The sequence below is a fragment of the Heloderma suspectum genome, chromosome 4 (assembly GCF_057233095.1).
Source record: "Heloderma suspectum isolate Gila_16-S chromosome 4, 16-S_ref, whole genome shotgun sequence".
NCBI lineage: Eukaryota > Metazoa > Chordata > Lepidosauria > Squamata > Helodermatidae > Heloderma > Heloderma suspectum.
The window spans coordinates 3775932-3792376 of record NC_139461.1 but is presented as its reverse complement, the minus strand read 5'-3'; the positions used below and the strand labels follow the sequence as shown (position 1 = coordinate 3792376).

Sequence of the window (16445 nt, the reverse complement as noted above, 5' to 3'; positions counted from 1 at the left end):
CAGAGCATCCCTGACAGGTGGCTGTCCAGCCTCGTCTTGAAGGCCTCCAGTGTGGGAGAGCCCACCGCCTCCCTAGGGAATTGGTTCCATTACCTGTCGAGAAGATACCTTATGCCTGAGGGAATCCTGATGTGCTTTTCTTGATTCCTAGGTATGGGGGAGGGAAAGAACTTATCTGAGAACAGCTTGAAACTCCCAAGCACAACCAAAAGTGATGGTTTCCAGTGCCCATCTTTCTGTGGTGTTCAACTCCCAGATATGGGAGAAGGCTTGAGGCCTATCTCCCACTTGTGCAGTTTGGTATCATGCTGAGGAGGGCTTTCCCTGATCTCTGCCCCTGCAGTCATGCTTGGAGGATGAAGACTTGCTAGGCAGTTTGCTGGATGGCCACGAATCTCAGAAGGATCTGAAGTGCTGATAAGATGGCGCCTGCCCCTTAGGATGAAAGGACTGAGTAGGCCGCTCTTTCTGCTTGCTATTCTCCTTCACAGGAGATTATGGTAGCACCTCTTTCCCCTCTTCAGATTCTACTAAAAGAGGTGTAAATGAATTTCAGAAGAGTTTGCCACCTTGAAAGCGTTCGACAGAATGGCAGGCCTCTGACTGCTGCTCCGCCTCCCAGCGTCTCGACCACGCTCTCCTGCAGACCACTTCCCATGGCCCTAGCCGCATACTGCAGGCAGTCTGGAGACTGGTCTGCTATGAACGCAGTAGCTCAAGCTGTCTTATTCAGCTCTTCACAACGGTGTCTGGATCCAGACGGTACTTCTGGAAAGCGCACGCACATTTCACAGAAGCCTGTGCCACGATGGAGGTAGCTGCTGCCACCCTCCTGACAAATGTCACCACCTCTTAAAGGTGGAGCAAAGCTGCCCCTGCGGTCAGTTGAGGGCTCTCCCCCTTCTTCAAGGAATACAGCCTTGGAAGTGAGGGCTGCCTGGGGGCCATCCACTGCTGGGGCCTTGAGCAGTTCCATAGTCTCACCAAGTAGGGAACAGAACTCTTTTTGATAGGCTAAGAGAGGCCCTGGCCCTATTGGGCTCCTTCCACTGATCATGAAGAATATCAGTAAGAAATCGAGGGAATGGAACTACTGAATCAGCTGGGAGCGCTGCAGGGAAACCACCAATGGAGTCCTGTTGCGCTTCCTCACAGCTGAAGCTTGTGCTGCAGACATGGCCTGGTCCAGTTGTGTCTTAACTGCCTTGTGCAGGATGACTGGAGAAAACTCTGATGTCAGGAGTCTGCACTGTGAGGACTCACGGCGCATCCCCTTCAGCCAGCTCTCCCGCTTCTCGCTCAGATACTTGGGCTGAATTCAGATCCAAGGCTTGCCAGGAGAATCCATCCCCCCCCCCCCCCCAGGTGGAGCTGAGCTTATCACCAAGGGGCAAGGTACCCACACAACCGGAGTGGCTGCTCCCAGCTCCCCCTCCCCATTGCCAGAACCATCCGAGCGGGGCACGAACACGTTGAAGCCACAGCTGCAGTGCACCTCGGGGGCGGGAAACTTTTCTTTTCCCTGGGCAAGGAGTGACAATGGCGTGGATATTTCCCTTTCCCTTTGCTGCACCAGGAGCGAGACTGGGAAGACAAGGATGAGAAGGAGAGGGGCAAGGAACTTCTACTCGATTCCAAGGAGCCCCTCTCCTCTCCCTTTTACTACGCAGGCCTCTGTGGAAGCCACCCCCAGTTTATTAATAAGGCCCAGAACTGCCAAATATGCAGGGAGGTCTCCTGTTCCCTGGTCGCCTGCGGCTGGCATCTGAAACTGGGCAATGCTTGTCAGAACAGCAGCGCCACCTGCCATTACAGCAGTGGTGGGTCCCGTGCCCCAAATGGATGCCAGCTCCAGCACCAGACGCATCATTCCTTGCTTGTGGGCTTCTAGGGATGTGATAGGATCACAATCTGCTGGGCCTCTCACCTGAGGCCTTGATGACAGAGGGCCGGCAGTAAGGGAGGAGCTCCCCTTCCTGTTCTGAAGGAGTATCAGGTGGATTGCGGGCCCCACTGTGGTGCCCACTCTCTGGCCCTTCGGGAGGGGGGGAGGGGGGGGAGGCCAGATGCCGAATTGCATCAGGTTCCCCTCAACTGACGGTGGGTGTGAGGAGCTGCCCTGAGGTGCCGCGTCTGCCCCACCGCTCTCTCCTTCCTCTCCCGCGACATGTCTCTAGTGCAGAGGAGAGGGCTGGACTCTTGAGGGTGGGGCAGGCCCATTTCAACAGTCCCTTACTCTCCTCTAACTAGCCACACGACAGTGGGGAGGCAGCAGGCCGAGAGAAAGGCCTGTAAAATTCTTTCCAGGGTGTGTGGGAGGGAAGTGCGGGGTGTGGTAGGCCATCGCTACTCCCAAGCTGGGCTCAGGAGCACACAACTAACCCTGCTCTTCCTTGGACGGCAGGGCCCTCCGCTCTGGATGGGCAGCAAAGCCCTCTGTTTGACCCTGCCTGCTACGGAAGGGAGCAGTCCACGCTTTCCTGTATGCCCCACTCCTCCACTGAGCGAGAACAAGCCACACGTGTACTTCATGCCCCAAAGTGCATGTACTGGGGGGGGGGGGGGGAGTCACACGTTTCACAGCTGCAGATACGTCCCTCCCTGGAAGAGCAGTCCACATTCGCAAGGCACGCACTGACCTTCCTGAGTCTGTTCCCGCAGCTGGAGTCGGGCTAAGGAGAGCTTTTCCTCGGCGTGCTCTGCCGCCGCCCTCAGCCTCTCCACCAGCCCCTCTGCGTCTGCAATTGCCTGTGACGGGAGACATGCTTTGGATGAGAAGAACAGCCCTGCTTGGCCATCCCTGCCCCATGTGCAGTGTGCTCAGGGGGCCCAGCTTTGCTGCCTCCCCCACTCCTCCCCACCCCCAAAGCTCAACCAGGCAGCCACGTCTTCTGCAACCCACCACAGAAAGAATGGCCACTGAGCCACAGCTTGCCATGAACACGTGGAAGGAAAGGGGCTGCCTGGACCGAGTCAGACCCTTGGCCCAGCTAGCTTGGTATGGTCCACACCAGGGGTGCACGGCCTTTTCAGCCCGGAGGGCTGCATCGAGGGTCTGCTGGGGTGGCAGGGGCCACACGTCAGTATCCTCACCCACATGCACAGACGCATGTGCCCGCACATCCACACACTACAGGCAAACTCCCTCACCTCTACCTCGCTCACATCCAGCTCCTGCCCAAGAGTGTTTCAGAGGCCCAGCACCTGCTTTGATGGCATAAAACCAGCCCTCCTCCCAGGACACTCAGTTCTCAAAGCACCCGGCCGCCCAGGAAGCCCAGCTCTTGGCCCCTTCCCCTCCTTCACCCCTCTCCAATGCCTGTCCCTGCCATGGGGCTGCTAGTGCCCCCCCAGAACTGCTTTGGGAGGGAGAAGACCCCTGCTTCAGATGCCAGCACCTGAGGTGTGCCCAAGGCAGCAGCAGCACGGGAGACCTGGCAGGAGCCCACAGACCACAGCTGCAGCACTGCGACAGCAACATGAGGCAGGGCCGCCCAGGACGCCCCATGTGCCCAAGGAGGCTGTGCGGACAGCCAGGCGGCGCTCACGTGGAGAGTGATCTCTGCATTGCCCATCTGCTTCCGCTGGCATTTGTCATGCTCTGTTATTCGCCGGTTCAGCTCACCGTAGGCCTGCTGCAGCTGCCAAAGAAGGGAGACCCCCGCATCAAGCCCAGCACCTTGGGCACGAGGGCAGCAATGACACAGAGCGCTGGCTGCTCCCTCGCATCTGCAAGTCAGGCCCCCAGCAGGGCAGATGGAGCAGACAGCAGGGCCAGCAGCCACCCAGTGGGAAGCACGACAGGCTGGGCTGGGCGCTGCTTTCCTTCCCCCCATATTGGGGGGAGGAGGGAGGCCCAGCCAGACCGTGGCAGCCGTAGGTGCAGGCCACTGCAGGCCAAAGAGCGGGCGAGGAGGCCATCTCCGTGCGTGGTGCCAAGGAGGCTGATATGGGAGGCAAGACCCAAGAGGGTCTATGGGGGAGTGGGAAGGGAAGCATGTGGGGCTTCTTGGCTCCCACCTCCTTGCTGCACCTCTCGTGCTCCTTGGCCAGCTGCTCCACTTCCTCTGTCATCCTGTGGGGGAAAGACAGGAGTCAGGGACCCTCCCTCTTCAAGGACCTACCCCTCATTCTCACCTGCTTGCAATAGGGGAACCACTACCAATTGCTTCTTGCAAGCATTTGTGCCTCCTCTGTTTATCTGTTGATAAAAGGATGGCACTGCTTTTGTCTAGTTTTACTTTAATTTCTTCTTGGCAGTTGTTGTTGTTGTTGTTCAGTCGTTCAGTCGTGTCCGACTCTTCGTGACCCCATGGACCATAGCACGCCAGGCCTTCCTGTCCTGCGCTCTCTCCCGGAGCGTGCTCAAGTTCATATTCATTGCATCGGTGATGCTATCTAGCCATCTCATCCTCTGCCGTCCCCTTCTCCTTTTGCCTTCAGTCTTTCCCAGCATCAGGGTCTTTTCCAGGGAGTTTTCTCTTCGCATTAGGTGGCCAAAATATTGGAGCTTCAGCTTCATTATCTGTCCTTCCAATGAGCACTCAGGGTTGATTTCCTTTAGGATGGACTGATTTGACCTCCTTGCAGTCCAGGGCACTCGTAAGAGTCTTCTCCAGCACCACAGTTCGAAAGCATCAATTCTTCGGCGCTCAGCCTTCCTTAGAGTCCAGCTCTCACAGCCATACATTACTACTGGGAAAACCATAGCTTTGATTAGACGGACCTTTGTCGGCAAGGTGATGTCTCTGCTTCTTACTATGCTGTCTAGGTTGGCCATAGCTTTCCTCCCAAGGAGCAAGCGTCTTTTAATTTCATGGCTACAGTCACCGTCTGCGGTGATCTTGGAGCCCAAGAAAGTAAAATCTGTCACTGCTGCCATTTCTTCCCCTTCTATATGCCAGGAAGTGATGGGGCCAGATGCCATGATCTTAGTTTTTTTAATGTTGAGTTTCAAACCAGCTTTTGCACTCTCCTCTTTCACCCTCAACAAGAGGCTCTTTAGATCCTCTTCGCTTTCTGCCATTAGGGTGGTATCGTCTGCATATCGGAGGTTGTTGATAATTCTCCCAGCAATCTTAATTCCGACCTCTGATTCATCCAACCCGGCATTTCTCATGATGTACTCTGCATATAAGTTAAATAAGCAGGGTGACAATATGCAGCCTTGTCGTATTCCTTTCCCAATTTTGAACCAATTGGTTGTTCCATGTCTGGTTCTTACTGTTGCTTCTTGACCCTCGTACAGGTTTCTCAGGAGACAGGTAAGGTGGTCTGGTACTCCCATCACTTTAAGAATTTGCCACAGTTTGTTGTGATCCACACAATCAAAGGCTTTAGCATAGTCAATGAAGCAGAAATAGACGTTTTTCTGGAATTCTCTTGCTTTCTCCATGATGCAGCGAATGTTGGCGATTTGATCTCTAGTTCCTCTGCCTCTTCGAAACCCAGCTTGTACTTCCGGTAGTTCTCGGTTCGCATACTGCTGAAGCCTAGCTTGTAGGATTTTGAGCATCTTGGCAGTTACAGGCACACATTAACAATCTCAGATATTCAGATATGCAGATGATACCACTTCGATGGCTGAAAGCGAGGAGGAGCTGAGGAACCTTATGACCAAGGTGAAAGAAGAAAGTGCAAAAGCTGGGTTGCAGTTCAACCTCAAAAAGACCGAGATTATGGCAACCAGCTTGATTGATAACTGGCAAATAGAGGGAGAAAACGTGGAGGCAGTGACAGACTTTGTCTTTCTAGGCCCAAAGATTACTGCAGACGCTGACTGCAGCCAGGAAATCAGAAGACGTTTACTTCTTGGGAGGACAGCAATGACAAATCTTGATAAAATAGTGAAGAGCAGAGACATCACACTGACAACAAGGGTCCGCATGGTATTCCCGTAGTAACCTATGGCTGCGAGAGCTGGACCATAAGGAAGGCTGAGCGAAGGAAGATAGATGCTTTTGACCTGTGGTGCTGGAGGAAAATTCTGAGAGTGCCTTGGACTGCAAGAAGATCAAACCAGTCCATACTCCAGGAAATAAAGCCAGACTGCTCACTTGAGGGAATATTAAAGGCAAAACTGAAGTACTTTGGCCACATCATGAGAAGACAGGATACCCTGGAGAAGATGCTGATGCTAGGGAAAGTGGAAGGCAAAAGGAAGAGTGGCTGACCAAGGGCAAGGTGGATGGATGATATTCTGGAGGTGACGGACTCGAGCTTGGGGGAGCTGGGGGTGGTGACAGCCGACAGGAAGCTCTGGCGTGGGCTGGTCCATGAAGTCACGAAGAGTCGGAAGCGACTGAGCAAATAAACAACAACAACAACAACATGGGATGTATAGGATGACATGGACCAATAGTTGTAAAGATTTTGGAATATGTATTAGAGGGGAGGACATCAAATTTGTGGGGGTATTTAAGTTGATACATGGAAGAGAACTGGGTCTTCTTTACTCTGGGCCGAGCCTGCTACACTGTGGTCTATGTTATAGCTCATGGTTGAAGCAGGGGTTTGGAGTAGGAGAGAGCCCCTTTACCCTTATTGGTAAAGTGTGAGTATGGCTTTGCTTTGCTGAAGGTTTGTGTGCTTGTTAAACTTTTCTTTATCTTTCTTTAATAAATGCATTTAGCTTATGTCGTTGTTTTAGTCCTTATTTGTAGAATTTAAGTAAATCTGAATGAATGTGAACACCCTAGTCTTAGTTCCCAAAGGAACTCACCTACCACATCAGGACCAAATTGAGGCTGATTAAAGTAGGTGTGCCTAGGTATCCAATGCCAGGGACCCTGAAATTTTAGCCTCTGGTTTTTCCCTTACATCCCAACATATTCCAACTGTTTTCTCGAGAGTAAGATCAGTTTCCTTCAAAAGTCTTTCCTTTAATCTCTCCTCGTTCACACTAAACACAATCTGATTTCTCACCATATCATTAGCTGCTCTCCCAAATTCACAGCTGCTAGCTTTAAGTTTAAGTTCAGTAACAAATTGTTCAATGATTTCTCCTTGTCTCCGTAAATAACTCCAAAAGGAATATCGTTCAAACACCAGGTTCTTACGAGGAGTGCAGTATATTCTAAATTGTTTGAGAACTTCTGCTATACCTTTTGGACCTTCCTCAGGAAAACCAAAAGTATTTATATACCGTTAAAGCTTCTTCTCCCACACAGTGAAGCAGAATAGCTACTTGCCATTTCTTGGAAAGCTTATCAAGTCCTGCTGCAGTGAGATATAATTTAAAAGCTCGTTCCCATGCGCTTCCAATTCTTGGCCAAATTACCTTGCAAAGCAAACTCCAAAGTGCAGAGGAAAAAATCAAAACCCTCACCAACTTCTGACACCATGTGATGACTTGTCCTCCAAGGGTTCCGTGGAATAGGCTCACACATAAACAAAGGCTCCCATATAGCAGACAATGGTTTATTCTTTAAACCAAGTACAAGCCCTTGGCATAACCTCTGTGCCAGGGACAGACTAGCCTAAAACACTTGGTTAGTTAAATACTCTGCAGCTGTGCTGGGAAACTTTTGATCTCAAAGAGGGACTACACAACAGGCTCCGGGCAGGAAAGTGTCCAGGGGGACAATCAGCCACTGGGTTAGGGGTTGCATAGCCCTAGTGTACCAGTGTCAGGGTAGCTTGCCGCTAGGCAGCATAACAACTCACTCTGTCTGGGAGGCAGCCACATCAGCAGCATTTGACACTCTGCAAGTGTCTCCCTCTGGGAGATATTTGTAAAGCGGCCAACTGGAAAAGCCTTCCACCTTTATCCGCCACTATAGGCTTGATAAATATGCTTCGGCAGATGTGACCTTTGGACATCTGGTGTTGCAGAGGGTACTGTAACTTTTGCTCTCCCACTCTGTCCTCGGAATACTGCCACTGGACATCCCATTCCTGTCAGCGCCAGCTGGACTTACCGTGAAGTGCCCTTCTGGTCAGCGAAGGGCGCACCCGACAATCCCTCCCTCAGCTCAGGTTAGTCTGGTTTCACTGTACCCGAGCGGGGGGGGGGGGGGGGGAATCAGCTATCACCTTGGCCTGGTGCCCCACTAGGGAGATAGGGTGTCCCACAATGCATTCTTCTCTTTCTTCTGTCTGTTTGGTCCAGTTTTTCTGGCCGAGCTGCATTTGTGTTGGGTTGTGACTAGGCTGCTTTTATCGGTTTGCAATTGTTCTCATGCAAGTTTGTTTGTTTGTTTTTTACAGATGTGGGAGTTTAAAGTACAGCTGAAATCAAGTCCTGCAACGAGGGAGGAAACCTTCTCTCAGGGCAGGGATCTGCATCAGTCTTGTAACCCCGCCTTCTCATGGAGGACTGGAGTTAACCCATTCCTGTCAGGTCCACCCTTCGCTGACCAGAAGGCCAATGCTTAACACACTGTGTTTCTCCCCTAAGGCTAGTTGCCGCACACAGGCGGTGAGTGCGTGTGTTCAGTTCTGTACCTAGTAGACAAGGCTGAAAGGGTCTAGTGTAAGCGAGCTTCCTAAGGCCTTTGCTCTCCCAGCTCAGCCTTCTCAAGTCACCGGTGCCGCATGAGGGAAGTTGGCAAAGCAGGGTGAGAGGATGACGAGGGTAACCAAGGTCAGCCTGCTCCTCCCACTGAGCCAGGCCGCTCATAAAGTGGCTTCCAAGGTCAGTGGGTTGGTCGATAACCGACACATGGTATCCGACTGGCTACATCAAGTATGTGTGGGGTGGGGGAGGAGGGAACATATTTTCCTGATTGGGCATCGGCCTGGTGGCCCCAGGAGACAACAAGCCAGCCACAAAATGGCTGTAGTGGGGCAGGCATTTCAGTGGGCCGGTTTACCTTTGTAAACATCTATGTGGATTGAGCCTGGTTGTGGGGGTTACAGGGTTGCCTACACATCACGACTGTCCTCACAGGCCTGGGCGGGAGGCAGGGAGCTCACCGGCACGTCTCTGCTTCTTTCTGCTTCTTTTCCTGCTGGGCTCTTCGCTGCTGCTCTGCTTCCATTTTCTGAAGCATGGAGTCTGTCAGGCTGATGTCCCAGGAGTTCAGAATAGCCACCAAGCTGTCCAGAGAAGCAACCTTGGGAGAGGCAAAAAGGGCATGGCCTGAAGCCACCAAGCCTGGCCTTAAGCAGGGAGGACAGGCTGCAGGAACCCTCCTCCCTGACAGGATGGCTGCACTGCATGTCCATGGCCACTGAGACACGCTGCCTTGGGCAAGGAGCCTCAGCACAAACCAGCCCCATCTTCTTTCAGCACCACCCACTTTGGGCCCAAGAATGACCAGGGCAATCATTTTGGAGGAATGGGGGCCACATCACAAAAAGAAGGCCCTTCTCTCCAGCTGAGGCCTGGTGACAACAGGAATGGCTTTTGAGAGCTCTCTCTCCCTCTCTCTCCCTCCCTCACACACACACACACACACACACACAATTAGTTTTCCTGGCTTGTTCAGGGGCATCAAATCCTTTTCTATCGGGTCTGTTTTAGAACTCAGAACCAAACCTGAGAGGAGGGAAAGGAAATGACTGAGACAAGCCCAAGAGTACCTGTTCAGGTGTGTTCCCATCATCAGCATAGAGGCGAGGGTCAGCCCCATGCTGCAGAAGCAGCTCCACTGCTGCCAAGTGCCCCCCAAAGGCAGCCCGATAGAGAGGAGTCCGGTTAAAAGCACCCTTAAAAAAAAGAGGGACAGTCGATCAAACAGTGTTTATAAAGGGAAGGCAGGCTGAGCATTAATACTACCAATCTCGCTAAATACAACACATTCCAACCATTCTCTGTTGGTGCAGAAAAGGCATTTGACCATTACTGGCTCTTTTTAACAAGATGTTCTAGTTGCCTTTGGAATGGTGGAGAAATGCTTAGCGCAGATAAATTTGAGTTACAACCAGATATACCATCTGCTAGAATGGCCGTTAGTGGCTGTGTGTCAACAACTGAATCTTCAGTGTGGAGTCAGATGCGGGTATCTACTGTCGCCCTTGCGGTTGAATGTGTGGACTAAGACCTTAGTCAGGTGTGGTTCCATACTGGGTCAGCAGGTAGCAGCGGGTAATCCCTCCTCTGGCAGAGGACAGGGCCATCGAATTTCATGTCCCATCCCACCAGGAAGGGTAACTCCTCCTACTTTCAGGACACTGCTAAAACAGAAAGTAGATCAAACGCAGGAAAAAGAACCCTGCAGAACGAAAGCCCCAACAAAGGGACCAGGAGAAAGCCACAACAGAGAGAAAGAAAAGGCAGATCAGGAAGAGCAGTGCAGGTGGCAAGCCCAAAGAAGGGCATAACTAGCACTGATTTCAGGTGACGGAGAGGGCCACAGAGGAAGCTGCCATAGAGCAGGTCAGACTCTTTGTCCAGCCAGCCCAGCAGGGTCTGCCGGATGGCAGCAGCTCTGCAGGGTCTCAGGCAGGCGAGGCTCCTTTCCCATCACCTGCTAGGTGGTATTTTTATCTGAAGATGCAGGAGCTGGCAACTGGGGCTGCAGGGGCTCTGCCACTGCCCTACGATCCCTCCCCGAGAACGACAGACAGGCACCAACAGTTAGCGTGAGGTTGCATTAGAAACATAAGAAAAGCCTTGAAGTAGCTTAGTGTTGTATTTTATGGTTTTGATTGTTGTGAACCACCCAGAGAGCTTCGGCTATTGGGCAGTGTAGGAATGAAATACATACGTTTCATATACATACGATCAGGCCTAAGGGGCCCTCCCTAGTCCAGAATCATCCTGTTTCCCACAGTGGCCAGCCAGGTGCCACGAAGGGAAGCACACAAGCAGGACAGGCATGCAATAGCACCCTCATGCCCATGTTCCCCAGCAATTGGCATACAGAGGCCTGATACTGTATGCCAATTGCCTGATACTGGAGGTAACCTATAGCCATCTTGACTAGTGGCCACTGCTACTAATCTTCCAGGAATATGTCTATTCCCCTTATAAAACCACCCAAGTTAGCAGCCATCACTACATCTTGTCGTAGCAAACTGCGTAGTTTAATAATGCACTGTGTAACAATCATAGAACAGTAGGGTTGGAAGGAGCCCATTCCGTGGGATGATGACTTAAGAGCAGGTGGAGGAAAACTCAGGAGGAGTCTGATGAAACATTTTAGGCTTATCATAGAATCATAGTAGGGTTGGAAGGGGCCCATAAGATCATCAAGTCCAACCCCCTGCTCAATGCAGGAATCCACGTCAAAGCATCCCTGACAGGTGGCTGTCCAGCTTCATCTTGAATGCCTCCTCTGTGGGAGAGCCCACTACCTCCCTAGGGAATTGGTTCCATTGTTGTATCACTGCAACAGTCAGGACGTTTTTCCTGATGTGCAGCCGGAATCTGGCTTCCTGTTGCTTGAGCCCATTATTCCGTGTCCTGCCCTCTGGGAGGATCAAGAAGAGATCCTGGCCTTCCTCTCTGGGACAACCTTTCAAATACTTGAAGAGCGCTATCCTATCGCCACTCAGTTTTCTCAAGGCTAAACATGCCCAGGTCTTTCCGGCTCTCCAGTTTCCAGTCCCCTGATCATCTTCATTGCCTTCCCCTAAACCCTCTCCAGTTTGTCTGCATCCTTCTTAAAGTGTGGTGCCCAGAACTGGACACAGTACTCCAGATGAGGCCTAACCAGCGCTGAGTAGAGGGGAACTGGTTCTTCACGGGATTTGGAAGCGATCGCCCATCTTGTACCTGTGCATGGGGTTTCCTTTTCCAAGGTGCAGAACTTGGCATTTATCCCTATGAAATGTCATTCTGTTGTTTTCTGCCCTGCAGTGCTGCAGCCTATCAAGATCACTTTCAATTCTGTTTCTGTCTTCCAAAGTATTAGCTATCCTGCCCAATTTTGTGTCATCTGCAAATCTGATCAGCATCCCCTGCACCTCCTCCTCCAAGTCATTAATACAAATGTTGAAGAGCGCTGGGCCCAGGACTGAGCCCTGCGGTACCCCACTCGTTACCTCTCCCCACTTTGCGAAGGTCCCATTGAGAAGCACTCTTTGAGTCCGATTCTGTAGCCGACTGTGGATCCACCGGATCGTTGTTTCATCTAGCCCACTTTGAGCTAGTTTACTCATCAGGATATCATGGGGCTTGTTGTCGAAAGCTTTGCTGAATTCAAGGTATATTATGTCCACAGCATTCCCACAGTCCACAAGGGAGGTGATCTGATCCAAAAATGAGATCAGATTCGTCTGGCAGGATTTGATCTTGACAAATCCATGTTGGCTTTGAGTCATCACTGCATTGTTTTCAAGGTGCTTACAGATGGATTGCTTTATCATCTCCTCCAGAATTTTCCCAGGGATTGATGTCAGACTGACTGGTCTGTAGTGCCCAGGTTCCTCCTTTTTACCCTTTTTGAAGATAGGGACAACATTTGCCCTCCTCCAATCATTTGGCACTTCCCCCATCCCCCATGATTTCTCAAAGAGAATAGACAGTGGTTCTGAGAGTTCTTCTGCCACTTCCTTTATGACTCTAGGATGCAGCTCATCTGGCCCTGGAGATTTGAACTCAGTCAAAGCAATTAGGTGTTCCTTGACCATATGCTTATCGATCTCAAGCTGCAATCCTGCCCCTTCAGCCTGTACTTCACCGTTGCCAGAGGGCTCACAGACCCCCTTCAGGAGAAGACTGAGCCAAAGTAGGAATTGAGCACCTCTGCCTTTTCCTTGTCATCTATTATCATTTTGCCATCCTTATTTAGTAGTTGAACCACCATTTCTTTCCTCTGTCTTTTACTATGCTCGTAGCTGAAGAAAGCCTTTTTGTTGCTTTTAGCCTCCCTCGCTAACCTCAGCTCGTTCTCAGCTTTAGCCTTCCTGACGCCATCCCTGCAATTCTGTGCTACCTGCCTGTACTCTTCCTTTGTTGCTTGGCCTTCTGTCCACTTCCTGTATGTGTCCTTTTTGGTTTTCAGGTCACCTCTAAGCTTTTAGTGAAGCCACATTGGCTTCTTCTGTTGTCTTCCGCCTTCTTTTTCTTGTTGGATAATGGTTTGTAATTGTGCCTTGAGAATTTCCTTTTTAAAACAACTCCTGCCCATCTTGGACTCCTTTTCTCATTAGAGTCGCTTGCCATGGGACCTTACTGATCATTGTTCTGAGTTTATGAAAATCGGCTTTCCTAAAATCCAGGGTGCGCATTTGGCTACACTCAGCTTTTGCTTCCCTTAGAACCAAGAACTCAAGTATAACATAGTCGCTTTCCCCCAGAGTTCCCGCAACTGCTACTTTATCCACTAAGTCATCTCTGTTGGTCAGGATCAAGTCAAGGATAGCCGATCCTCTAGTTCCTTCCTCCACTTTCTGTAGGAGGAAGTTATCCACCACACAAGTCAGGAATCTCTTGGAGGAGCCATGTTTTGCAGAATTTGTCTCCCAAGAAATATCAGGGAAATTGAAGTCCCCCATTACTACTTCATCATGCTTCCTTGAAACACTGGCTATTTGCTTGTCAAAAGTTTCATCCTCGTCTTCTCCTTGATTGGGTGGCCGGTAGTAGACTCCGACCACCAGGTTCCTTTTATTCTTTGCTCCATTTATTTTAACCCAGATGCTCTCAATGGGGCTACCAGGCTTGTCCTCCTGTATTTCTGTGCAGAGATATGTATTTTTAATATATAGTGCAGCTCCACCTCCTTTTCTGTTCCTCCTGTTCTTTTTGAACAAGTTATATCCTCCAGTTGCTGTATTGCAGTCATGGGGGTCATCCACCAAGTCTCAGTTACACCTATCAAGTCATAATTTCCCTCCTGTACTAAGAGTTCAAGGTCGTTCTGTTTGTTTCCCATACTCCGGGCATTAGTGTATAGGTGTCAAAGACCATGTGCTTTATAGTCTGGCTTTCTTCCTACATGTCTCTGAAGGCTATTATTGGGAGCTATTAGAGCTGTTCTCTCTGTTGTGCTGCATGAGCCTTCATCCACTGTTACTCCCAACTTTACGTCTCCCTCCCCTGTAGAATTCGGTTTAAAGCCCTCCGATGAAGTTCTTCATGCTGTGGCCAAACACATTCTTCCCAGCCCTAGTGAGGTGTAACCTGTCCCTTGCTAACAGCATCTTCCAGGAAGTATAGCCCGTGGCCCCAGAATCCAAATCTCTCTCATCGGCACCACCTTCGTAGCCAGTCATTCACCCGGAGTATTTTTCTTCCCCTTTTTCTCCCTCTTCTATCTACTAGAAGGATGGATGAGAAAACTATCTGGGCCCCAAGATCTGGAGTTTCCTTCCCAAAGCTTCAAAGTCTGACGTGATTTCTTCGTAGCTCTGCTTTGCGGTATCATTTGTTCCCACATGGATGAGAAGAAAGGGATACCTGTCAGTGGGCTTTAGAGTGTAGGCAACCCTTCAGTCACGTCTCCCACGTCTCCTCCTGGGAGACAGCATACGTGGCGAGTCCATGGGTCTTCACAACATATTTGGGTTTCGATCCAACGCAGCAAGGCATCCCCACTCCTCCTCCTCTTCTCTTCTCGTTGTTGTAGGCCTTGGTTTCATCGCCTCTGCTTGACTGACCTTCAGCCTCTTGCTCGCTCTCCTGCAGGGTCCCCTGTGAGTCCTCCTCTGCAGGCTCATCCTCCAGTACCTGAAAATGGTTCCACAGCTCCACTGCTTCCACTGGTGCAGAGTGGCTTCTAGTTCTTCTGCTCCTGTCACCCTTGTCCAAGGAGTATCCTCCACTTCATTTTTCCTCGCCTCAGCATTTCCCGCTTCTGCCTCAGCTTGCTGTTGCTCTTCTAGCTTCTGGTCTTCCCTTTGCTGCTGCTTCAGTTCCACCGTTCTGTCCCAGAACTCTTCGTGTTCTCATTCCCCGGAGGGTCGACAGTCACCGCTCTGGTCCTCTGATGTGCTTTTGAGAGACGTGGGTGGAAAAATCCGTGCTGATGGGCAGTGAGTTGAAGGGGTGTGGCAGGCACACGTCTTGCGTCCCAGAGCAGCCGTGTTACGCAGCCTCCCGCCTGCCCCCCCCCCCCCCGGCAAGAGCTCCTTGGCCCCAGGATGTCAGCCCAGGGCGTATGTGCTCCCCCTTGGCAGGCAGGTGCTGAGGCCTGGGGTGGCTGATGTGGGAGGTTTCAGGTACTGGGCAGCGTGGACTGTGGACTTTGTGTCTCCCCCTCCCCAACTGATGGGCCTGAATATGCGGAGACTGAATTTCAAGGCGCTCGAATAGAAAAATTCAAACTCTTTGTGGTCACCAAACGTCACCATCCACCCGAGGAAACGCTGCAGGCGCTCCTCCCCATCCAGGTCATCCTGTCCAAGGGCAGCTATTAGGCAGCACCCTGGAGGCCATCTCAGCCGGCGGTGCACATTAAAAACAACGACCCTGAGCTCTGGGCATGTGTCCTGTGATGAATCTCGTGGCCCCAGCATGCTGCCAGACCTGGCCGGGCCCCTAGAGAGTCCGGCTGCCCTAGGAGCCGGGGCACCAATGGCTGCTGGTGTCTGCACGAGCTCCCGGCCCTGCTGGAACCAGCAGCGTGCAGCCGGTGCAGGGAGGGGGCTGTGGTCTGACTAAGCCTCTGTTCCTTTCAGAAAGTGATGCTTTAGCAGAGCCCCCTTCCCACAGCGGCCTCCCTCGGCCCGATGAAAGCCAAGCACAAGCGCTGTGCGGGGGAGGCCAGCCTAGGCTCAGCCCAGGACGTCTTTCTGGTTTTCCGTAGCACAGCCCCCCCCCCCCAGCACCCCCTGGTGCTGCTCCTGCCGCCGCTGGCGCTCGCAACTCAGAAAGACGGCAGGCTTGACCGTAAATGAAAGCTTCCTTGCAAAGGTGCCTCTTGCTCTCTCCCGAGCTGCTCTCCCACACAGGCCCTTCGGCACAGAGCCTCCCCTCTCCTCCCTTCTCAGGTGTCTCCCCCCTCGCTGGGGTCAGACTGCCGTCCGTCCAGCCCTGTGTAGTCTGCCCCGAGACTGGCCGCAGCGGGGTTGTGCAGCGGGGTGGACAGTACACGGGCAGAATCCCGAGACTGCCTTTCGGGCCCAACCTCCAGTACATGCAAACAGCAACCACGGTCTCCCAGAGAGGGAGTCTTGTGAGGACCAAGGACTCCAGGTAGAGAACAGCCACTTCCCCTCTCTGACCCTCAGCACTCGGCTGTCGTGCATATGAAAATCCAGCCGGGCAAATGGCCGCAAGAGTGGGAGCAGTGGCCTCGTCTAGCCAGGTCTCCATAATACATGCCAGGTCTGCACCCTCATCCAGGATCATGTCATGGATGAGAGATGTTTTATGGGCAACAGACCTGGCATTGCAGAGCAGCAGACAAAGACCAGAGGATGGAGTCACGCATCCTCTAGCCATCCTTCAGCTCTGGATGACAATTCCCCTGGGAGCAAAGGTTATAATATTTGTGGCATTTTGGCTCCCAAAAGAGGCAGGTAAGGGGGAGGACATGATGGAGGGGGCACAGAATTATGCATAGGGTGGAAAAAGTGGATAGGGAGAAGTTTCTCCCCATTTCCCTTAATAC

The 16445-nt window shown here is 51.8% G+C and overlaps 1 protein-coding gene across 7 annotated transcripts in view; it reads right to left on the bottom strand.

Moving 5' to 3' along the window:
• IQANK1 (IQ motif and ankyrin repeat containing 1) overlaps nucleotides 1-16445 on the bottom strand; it is an 89116-nt gene that overhangs the window by 20379 nt on the left and 52292 nt on the right. For 4 of the 7 annotated variants that reach the window (XM_084854673.1, XM_084854672.1, XM_084854665.1 and 1 more), the window contains exons 7-11: nucleotides 9526-9651; nucleotides 8917-9056; nucleotides 4021-4075; nucleotides 3549-3641; nucleotides 2640-2748 (exon numbers count right to left, since the gene is read on the bottom strand). In XM_084854673.1, coding sequence (XP_084710799.1) covers nucleotides 2640-2748; nucleotides 3549-3641; nucleotides 4021-4075; nucleotides 8917-9056; nucleotides 9526-9651 — 523 coding nt within the window. Of the gene's footprint in view, nucleotides 1-2639; nucleotides 2749-3398; nucleotides 3642-4020; nucleotides 4076-8916; nucleotides 9057-9525; nucleotides 9652-16445 lie in introns of all 7 variants that reach the window. The other 3 variants (XM_084854667.1, XM_084854668.1, XM_084854669.1) reach the window with 1 other exon arrangement.